Consider the following 10622-nt stretch of genomic DNA (forward strand, 5'->3'; position numbering starts at 1 on the left):
AGGTAGCTTGAGAGTGACAGAAAATATCCCCTCTACTCTGAGAATACTAACGAGATCCAGTGACAATATTTGAGATGACAGTACAAAATAACAAAAGGGAAGGTGGTGGGAGAAGGATGCACGTTTTAATGCTCGCCATTCCAAATTATTCAATCCATACAATATTGTTACTATAAGTGACAGGATTAGGGAATATATTGCTTCATACATTTGAGGTCCTACTATCTGCCAGTTCTATTCGGGGTGTATTTCCCTACCCCATCTCAAGCACACTATATAGAATGCCATTAAGTAATCACGGTTAAAAATTAATGGGTGCATGTTGATAAAGAGATTGACAGGTAAAACCATTACAGTTATTTGATGTCTTGGTGTAGTTGTGGTAGAGTGAAACAATCAGAAAGTGGAAGTTGTGTAGGATTTAGATATCTAACCTTCTGGTAATATGGTCAACATCCTCTATTAGGTACTGATTTATAAGATGATTTTTAGCTTAGCTTTGATAGAGTTTAATGGTTTGGACAGGTATAAATAAGAAAAGGTAGTCATGCTCTGAAAAAGTATTTACTGTTATTGTATACTGTAATCAAAAACTATTTGTGGTCCATTCATCTATTTTACTTGCTATTTATCTATCTCGAAAGTACTTAGTTACCATCCATAAAAGACAGACACGTAAATACTTAAATCTGAGAATATTCTTTTTCAAGCGAAGGTCGATTTTGATTTTAAACATAAAATATAGTAAAGAAATATACCATTAAGAAACATGACTTATCCTAAAACCTACATTTCAAACAGGTAGTTCAACAGAATACCCTGATAAAGGTAACATGTTCAGATGTTTTCAAATTACCTTTGATTACCAAATAGGTATTGTAGTTGAGTAAATTATTTGGTCAACATTGGTGCTCCTAGTAAATCTATAGCTTTTAACACAGTAAATTTGCTTGTTCCTATCTCTGAAATATCCATTATTTGACTACACTTCACTTAGTAAAATATTCTCCCTATCAAATGGTTAAATGGTATATTTGATGGAGGGAACACTCTTTTAAGTAGATAAAAAGTTGTGTGTTATGTACAAAACTTGACAGAAAATCGCAACATCCTTGGTAAAAAACTGCCGATTACAGGCACTACATTGCCCATATTCATACCCTTTTAGGATAGCTATGCCCTCAGTATTCAGTTATTAATAGAAACAACTATTTTTATCACTACCCCTTTTGATATTTAGGTTCAGTTAGTTTGGTTAGGCCTACTAGTTGAACTTTGAGTGATTGTGTTATTCATGACTTTTATAGAAACCCCAGCCATGTGACTAATTAACTAAACTTGAAGTGTAAATATCTTGTCAATTTAAAATACAATGCCTACCCACTCTGTTGGAAGAGTAGTGGAATAATTTTAGAAATTATAGTAGTGCGATAGAAAGTGTGAGGTATACAGTAAACTTTTAAGTGGTGACAAAAAACTAAAAATGTCTTTATAAAGTTATTATAACAGACACTTCATCTGTTTCAAATTCTGCCACTGAACCTTAAACTTTTGAAAAGTAAATATCCATATCCAATCACATATATCTTATGCAATAGTAGTGTATGGAGGCACTTCCCAGAAAAATTTAGATAAGATACTTGTTTTACAGAAAAAGGCAATAAGAATAATGTTAAATCTAGATTATAATGAGTCTGTAAAGCAACATTTTGTCAATTTGAAACTATTAACTGTGTTTAGTTTGTACGTACTGGAATGTATCGTACATGTAAAAAATAACCAGGAAAAATTTAAAACGCATTGTGAAACCCATCAATACAACACTAGAAACAAAAATAATATAGTTCTACCGAAACACAACTTAGAAATGTATAAAAATAAGCCCTCGTATGCCGGTGTACAGTTTTTAAAGTTAATACCAAAAATGAAATAAATATATTAAGGATAAAAAAAAGTTTAGACAAAAACTCAAAGAATTTTTGATAGAAAAACCCATCTACTCAATAGATGAACTTTTTATGAATGTATACAGCTATAGATAGTTTTATTTTCTGTATTTTTTGTTTAGGTTAAGTATTTGTACATAGTAATTATAAGCTTGACACTATTTATTGTACGTTTTGTACATAATATAAATAAAGATAATTTGAATTTGAATATTTTTACTAGAAATAGAGGTTACATAGAAAAATATCACTTTATAATTCCATGCAAAGATTTTATAACCCATCAAAAAATACCCCATTTCACATTTTTGAACTGACAAATTGAATCCTGTATGATTCTTTCATCGATCCAATTCATATTCACCATTTCAGTTTGTTAGTGTTCTTTAAATTACTTTTGTTACAACTGAATCATGAAAATCCCAAATCATATTGATTTTATTGTAATCCTGGAGCTAAAGAGATTTTAGATCAATGAACTTGGTTAACATTTTTAACACGTCTCTCGTTTGAGGTTGACTATTACTCTATTAAAGATTTTCAACAAAAGTCGTACGATAATTTGATTTCTATCTTCCCCAGTTCCGGGCCCAGAAGTGAAGAGGTCCATGGACTATGTCAGTGGCCTTTTCCGACTAGACATGGCACCGAGATCTCGAGCGTCTGTCGCAAGCACCACACAAACCACTGTGTCCCTCCCTCCGTCAGACTTTGTCGGCGACATCGTCAGGTTAGTTGAACCCTCAACCTTTTTTTTATGTCCATACAAAAGTATTATTAAAACAACAACTTGTGGTTTTTGTTTAGAATCATTTATAAAAAGGGTGATATAGATACTGAATATCCCTGATCTCTTGGAAAAGACCCCAATGTTACAGGTTGTTCATGGTTATACAGGGTGACACAAAGAAACCGGACGTTTTTTAAACAGCTGTTCCATTGTTGTAACACGTGGTAGGAAGATTGAGGGTATGTCATTACCTTCAGTGAGGCTTGCCATTTTTGTTGAAATGGCCCTTTGGACTCTAGACCATCACGTTTTCGCATACAATACTTTGGTCCAAAATGGTGAATCCGTCGTCAAATCCAGCGGGAATATAGTCGACATTTTAATACTGAACGCCATGGAACCGTTCCAAGCCAAAATACACTATTAAGATGGGTTTCAAGGTCTCGAAAAACTAGGAATATAACAAGAAAGTCTGGGGCCTTGTTAGAACTTCGAGAACACCCGAGAACATCGACAGAATGAGAGCAGTATTGAATGAATATTTCCTAACAAAGGTTTTTTTTCGCTTTGGTGGCATACCATGGCTGCCAAGGTCACCTGACTTGTCCACTGGTGATTACTTCCTTTGGGGGTTTCTTAAGGAGCGTGTTTATGCTCACAAACCACGCACTCTAGAGGATTTGAAGTTGGCAATCACAGAAGATACAATATGGCATTGAACAATACCTGCTGACTTGAGTTTCAGATGATTTTCAGACCAGAATGAACATTTGTAGAGAAGTACATGGCCGCCGTATGCATGACGTCATTTTCAAAAAATGACTGTTTTGTAACAAATGGCAAATGTTTACCTCACTATGTACAGTATTAAAACCATTTTATTCCATTTAACTACTATGTACTACTTATCTAAAAAACATCCGGTTCCTTTGTGTCACCCTGTATTAACAATGGAATTCAAAAACGTATCTACAGTTTTAAGTTTTCAGCAAGCAAATAATCAGCTGGTTTATGAAATTTTGATGTTACCTTGTGTGAATTATCCTAGTAATGTAAATAATTAACTTTATGGCGAAATCCCGCTGATCTGACACATTCAATGCATTGGGAGTCCCAGGATTTAATTTCGTGGGGGGGGGTGACCACCGGGGGGTCTGGGGTATGTAATTTCCCCCAGAAAAAGGGGGGTCCAGGGAATAATGTGGAATTTAAAGCCTAAAAACGCATTTTTATACGTATTTGAGCTCTAAAATATCCTCAAGCTTAAGTATTTATGTTAGCTAATAAAATATAAAATATTTCGAGGGGGGGGGAGGATATATCAGGACCGATATAGTTAGATATAGCTGGGACCGCCACTGACTCAACAGTCCATCATTGGTTTATGGAATGCTTTAAACTAAAAAGGTGCAATCAGCAAGTGTTTGGTAGGCTACGTGGGAAATCGTCTGAAGTTGGGCAAACTGAAAAATCACGTTTAAAAAAGGAACTATACACATGTACTACTGGCCCTTTTGTAGTAATAACAGAAATTTTTGGACAGTGCTCAGTAATGGAACAAATCCAGTAATTTGGCACAGCTGGATTTGCGGGAATCGCATCATAACGTCCCTGAAAGTCCCACAAAATTCCAATATACATAGATTGTGGACACTCCGAATTTTTATTTTAATACTTATGAAATATTATATTTTTGTTCATATTTAACATGTTTTTAATTTTTTATTACAAGCCAATACGATTTCTTTGTCACGTTCCAGGCTTTGCTTATTATTTGCAATATGCTTATTAATTGTTAATCATTTTAAGATTAACAACCATTCAATATTAAAATAAAGTATTCTTCATCGTCACTAACTAAAAACTTCAACATATAAATTCAACTTCATTTTATGTTCACAGTAAGGAGGACGAGACTGTTAAAGAGAAGGAGACAAACGAGAGGTTATCATCGGACTCTGCATATTTTACAACGTCCGAGTGTAAAGCTCGACTCCTGCTCAACTCACAGAACCAACCGACACCTCTGCCAGGCAATACCAACCTGCACCAGAAGAAGGTCAGTGGCCCAGGGCATAGGGGTTGGACTATTTTCTTTATCATGTTTTCTAAAACATGTTGGAAAAGTTAATTTAAATTTAATAAAAAGATATAAGTAGTTTGATCGTGTTTAATAGAATTTAGTATCAAATTAGAATTTTTATTTATACATATCAATACAGTTACAGGCCTGCAATAAAATTTAAATATATACAACCCCTACTGTTAATTTCTTACCCTGTTTTTTCTAAAAAGCCCTTATATTGATCGGCAGCACCTGTTTTTCCCGTAACAGCGCTAAGTGTTCCAACGGTGGAAAATGTACGACTACACCACTGATGAGCCTCTCACAGAGCTGCTGCATTATTAAATCACTTTTCTCCCTTAGTTTTTGATACACAGACGTAACAGTTCACAATAAAGTTCAAGTCCAGAATAGCTCAGTCAACAAGTTTGGTTTATTGGACAGAGGAAACAGTATGGTAAAACCTCACTAACTCGATACCTGGTAACTCGACAGTCAACAGCTGACAGAGCGCACGTTTAGCTGGCTTTGTCTTACTATTTTGTTCGACTTTTCAAATTTTAATTGCTGAATATTTAACTTTTCTTTGAAATAGTTATCTGTGCAACTGGTGAGCAAAGTTAGCAATTGACTCACTCGAGAGAAATACTTACTCACGAGCCGTAGGCGAGTGAGGAATGGTTTCTCGAGTGAGGCAATTGCACTTTGCACTCGAGTTGCAAATTAAATATATTTCCTACAGTTACCATAAAATAAATAAATTGGTAAAGAAACTTAACGTATTTTTACACAGAAGTGAACTTTTAATATGACATTTAATGATACAACAGTACAGCAGCTGACCAGCTGATTTACAGCCAGTGCTGCCAACGTATTTCGCGCCCATACGACCTTGTATGCATTTTACTATTTCGTGCCTTCACTTTGCAAATCTGGAGTGAGTGAGACAAAGTAAATAGAGTGAGACAATGTTGGGAATGGTTTCTCGAGTGAGGTGATTGCACTTTGCACTCGAGTTGCACATTATATTTTCCCTACTTAAAACAAATAAATTGGTAAAGAAACGTGCCTTCACGTTGCAAATCTGGAGTGAGACAAAGTAATTAGAGTGAGACAATGTTAACATTGTCTCACTGATGAGCGAATTGGCCACTTTGCTTTCCCAAATCAGTGAGAGAACATGTACATTGTTAGGTAACTGTAGGAAAATAGTTTACTCAATATGAAAGAATACTCATGTAAGAATTAAAATTATATGTAAAATAAAATTAATCTTTTATGTATAATTTTTTTTAACCCATTGAAAATTTGAATGTTTTGGATAACTTGACAACCCCTAGGTCAACAAATTGTTGAGTTAGTGAGGTTTACTGTAATTTACATCACCACATTCTATCTGGCTAAATTTAACTACTGCAAGTTCATTTTTATTGCAAATAGGATACAATTCTACAGGGGAGTGGAATGTCTTGATTTATTGTGTGCGTTTCCTTGTCTCAGCATAACAATACACATGTATGTCACAGGAGGAGCTGGTGAACCGACTGTCACGCAAGCTGAGCGTGCTGCGCGCCGAGGCAGTAGCTGTGGAGGAGGAAGGAGAAGTGAATGAGGCGCTCGGCGCAAGTGTGGGTGACAGAGTGTCAGCGCTCGCCAAGCCACAGGAGGCAACAAAGTTCCGTCTTCACATCAAGGAAGTGGGACACATCACGAGTCTCCTGTTGGGACTGTCAGGGCGACTAGCGCGCGCTGAGAACGCCCTTCTCACACTGCCTGACGACCATGTGGACAGGGTACGCCTTTTTCAAATTTTGAATGTAGATTCGAGATTTTGCTTTCAATACATTGCTGAAATAGTTTTCAATGTGAACTCAAGCTAGTTTAAGCAGAACTGGATGCATTATAAACTTATCAATTCATAACATTTTAGTTTTTAGCTTAGTTTTTTTTTTAGCTTGGGAATGCATTGGAAAAAGGAATGGATTCACGACTTGCTATCCAAAAAAATATTTCCAAGTAGTTGACTGATTACAAAAAATTATGTTGTGAATTAGTTATGTGCTATCAAGTGAAGGGAACCCTCTTCTTAGGTGAGTTAGTTGTGTGTACATTCCTTCTTTGTCGATGTATACCTCAACTTTTAGTTCTCTGCTACTTGTTCGGAAAAGAAAACTAAAAATTCTCCTTGCTACTTGACTAAGAACATAAAAACGCCATTGTGGCTTTAGGAAGTGCTAGTCATGTACCTGTGGCGTAAGTTTTAAAATTATATTGATAACATTTGTTTCTGATTTTGTTTGCTGTTTAAGCTCAGTCGCATAAACACTACAATTTTTTATTCAAAATATTTATTGGCTATTTTTTAACGAGAAATTTTGATATTAGTTAGTTGTGGACTGGAGTGATGTAGTTTTACCATAAATACAAAATCTGTTTTTTTTTCTGAAATAAATATTGCTGATTACAGAAAACTCTGGAGGGCAAGAGAGACAAACTTCAAACACAACTCGAGGAAGCAAAAGAGCTGAAGCGAAACATCGACAGACGGAGTGATTCAGTGTCGGCGATGCTGTACAAGTATTTGACCGCTGAGGAGTACGCAGACTACGACCACTTCATAAACATGAAGGCAAAACTGCTCATAGACTCCCGGGAAATATCCGACAAAATCCAGCTGGGTGAAGAGCAGTTGGCGGCCCTGCGAGAAACGCTGAACGAGCCGAGGTGAAATGTTGGCAACAATGATCGATCAATGTCGACTAGTCATCATCACAATCAGTGGCTTCGAGTACTTTAACGTTACCTTGCTCATTTATGCATTTCTTCTGACTGTTCTCTAGTATTCACGTTCCGCGAGCTCTGTAAATGTAGTTAACATGAACAATAGTCATCAGTGTGCAATAGAGTTATGTGATAACTGTAAACCTTGTAGCATACTAAATCTGCCATAGGCTGTTAACGACTTACATAGGATATTTAGAACAGCATATTGTCTTCTATACAGATAGTCTTACGAACAGTGTTTGATTGTAAGTTTATTTCACTACTGTTAACTTTCTGTTCTGCTTTTGTGTTGTCTCGAAACGAATGTACTTACACTCAATTTTACTGAGTTTGTCTTTATACAGCATAGAGCGTGATTAATAATCAAAATGTTTATGTTAAGTATATCAAGCTTTTCTGTGAATAGGTACAAAAATGTAGACAACTGTAAATTTACAACAAAAATTAAACTGAAAGAGAGTAAAGAATATATTGTTCCCATGTGAATTCCACTTACTTCTAATAGAATTACATAATTTCCCTTTTATTTTAAATTTATATCTCTTAATGAAAAAGTTGTAATAAGAAATAGTATTTACAAACACTTCAAGTTAGTGCAAAATAACTTAAGTTTATCCAAATGTGGAATTACAAGTATTGCAAGTCACTTAAAATTTATAAAAGTCTTTTTGAGGAAAAAGCATTTGGCTTAGGAATACATCAAGGAAGAAGAAATGGATGTACAACTAACTTAAAAGAGTTCCAGGTAATTCAAAGCACAAAAAATAATTCACAACACAATAAAGTTTATATTTCACCTCTGCAAGGGGCTTCTTCACAAGAAAATTTTCAAACTTTTTTCTTCTCAAGAAGCCCATTGTAGGAGCGAAATATCAAGTTTATTGTGTTTTGAATATTTTTGTGTACTTTAAACTACCTAGAACTTTTTCTAAGGTAAGTTTGTTGGGCACATTCCTTCTCCCTCAGTGTATTACATTTGTATAAAACAGTTCCTTTACTAATATTTACAGACAAGACAAAATAACTGTGTATATTGAATAAAGAACAAGTTAAAAACCAAGTCCAACCCAACTGGAAAGTATAGGTCTAAGATAGAAAATTGAATTGTAACCAAATCATTTACTCGACTAGGCTAGTTGTAACTAGACCGACGTCCCTATCTTCACATGTAGTCAGACGACTTCATGTTGAAAGATGACATAGTAAGGTGAACAGACAAACCTCTTCATATTTGTATATTCACTTGATATCAAATACTTAAAGATGGTTTTGTCTGTATGATGAAAATATACAAAATTATGGATACAAAAAATTAATTGTACAAATGCAACTACTAGCAAATAATATTCTTATCTCTGCAAAAAATAAGTTTCCTTCCACTGATTAGGTTTCTAATTCTACAATAATTGATTTCTTTACATAAAAACTGTTATTTGTATCTGATAAATAAAAAAAAAATACATTAATTTTCTTTTAAGAATCCTCTGATTTTTGTGATTAATTTCAGTGTTTGTTGGATTAATGTGGAAAATAACTAGAGAGGCTTTGGTTATACGAGATTGAATGAATTTCCTCTATTTGTTAGGTTCTATGATTTGTCTGTTGTATGTTTATCTTTATTTGTATACCGATAACTGTGTAATATATTTTGTAAATAAAAAAAGCCCAAGGTGCTCTTTATCTACTGAAAACAGAGTTAGTTATTTGGATCCTTTTAGGTTTTTATTTTTACTTTCTCTCCCTATATGTGGTATACGGAGAAAGTATTGATTTCATCAAAAGGTTGAGTTTTGTAAATACATTTTCACCACACTACGATGTTTTTAGCCGATTTACAAACGTTTATTAAAGCTACTCTACGTATTGCTGTCTATGCTAGCTGTCATTGTCATTTGGGGACCAAGCAGGTTTTTACATCCCTAGGGCAGAAAATCAGCTACCCGCTTACTTTCTTAAAACATTAATGAATATTAAATACACAATCAGTATCCATAACATTGCAATACAATTGTTTTATTGTCACCGCTGCCATAGACAAATAGAATAAATATAGACCGGCAGCAGTGCTGCAGTAAGCATAGTTTCCGGCACCCACCGCTAAGAGTGCCGTGTAATTACGGAGCACACCGCTGCAGGCGAGGAACTGTGTGCTACCAGCAGACGCTGCAGCGGTGTGAGTCGTAACTACAAGGCACTCCTAGCGGTGGGTGCCGGAATCTCCCTTTGACAGTCTATATTTATTCTATTTCTATACCACTGTCTAGCAACTATTTATCACTATTTTGCTGATTCCTCAAATTATTTCTTCACATACCGGTAACCTTAAAGTTGTACTTGTATTGACTATTAGTATGCATTATTATTGTGGTGAATAGTGGTAATAGGGTATAGTGTGGTGAAAAATAGCGTTCGTACCATGGACTAAAATGGGTTTGCACCTCTCAATCGTTTTAAGTTCTCGACTTTGTCTCTCACTTAAAAACTATTTGAAGCCGGCAAAACCTCATTTTCGGCCCTAGGTACGAAATATACTATTACAATTACCTTCAGACAGCTAAAAAATGTGTTCGTTCAGGACATGTTATTGAGCTGTTTGACAGAAATTGCGTAAGTAATTTAGTCTTATATTGTGTCCAAAAGAAATCATGGGCTAAAAACATGGCTTTTTAATCAAACAAGCATTCTTTCTATTACACTACACATTGTACAAAACAGTACATAAGTAAAAAATAATTATACAAAACTCAAACATAAACCTCTGTTGAACATTCCTGTTCCACTAGCTTACTTTTGTACAATAGCTGATCTATTAACTGATAATACACCCCTACCGAAGTAGAGGTGACTGTTAAACCACCTAAATTGTCCGATACTTGAGCAATTTTACTAAATTTATATTGAATTCAGCATAAATTGTTATCAACAATTGTTACAGTTTTTACATTTAGGTACTCATTTACTATATATTTAGATGTAAGCCCTGATGGTAGGGGTCATGAGGGTTGATTGATAGTTGGCAGCGAACATAGGGGTAGCTATAGAAGTGACAATAAAAGAAAAAATCAAATCAGCAATTGTTCTCTTACCCTGCAGGCAA

The 10622-nt window shown here is 34.9% G+C and overlaps 1 protein-coding gene across 1 annotated transcript in view; it reads left to right on the forward strand.

Moving 5' to 3' along the window:
* Positions 1–9216, forward strand: part of LOC128995496 (protein Shroom-like) — a 69740-nt gene extending 60524 nt beyond the window's left edge. Inside the window, exons 12-15 of the mRNA XM_054420514.1 lie at positions 2529–2676; positions 4579–4735; positions 6268–6534; positions 7209–9216. Of these exons, the coding sequence (XP_054276489.1) occupies positions 2529–2676; positions 4579–4735; positions 6268–6534; positions 7209–7469 (833 nt within the window). The 3' untranslated portion in view covers positions 7470–9216. The remainder of the gene's footprint in view (positions 1–2528; positions 2677–4578; positions 4736–6267; positions 6535–7208) is intronic.
* The last annotated feature ends 1406 nt before the right edge of the window (positions 9217–10622 follow it).

The sequence above is a fragment of the Macrosteles quadrilineatus genome, unplaced genomic scaffold (assembly GCF_028750875.1).
Source record: "Macrosteles quadrilineatus isolate MER2022 unplaced genomic scaffold, UCM_ALF_1.0 Scaffold_5__1_contigs__length_97177068, whole genome shotgun sequence".
Lineage (NCBI taxonomy): Eukaryota > Metazoa > Arthropoda > Insecta > Hemiptera > Cicadellidae > Macrosteles > Macrosteles quadrilineatus.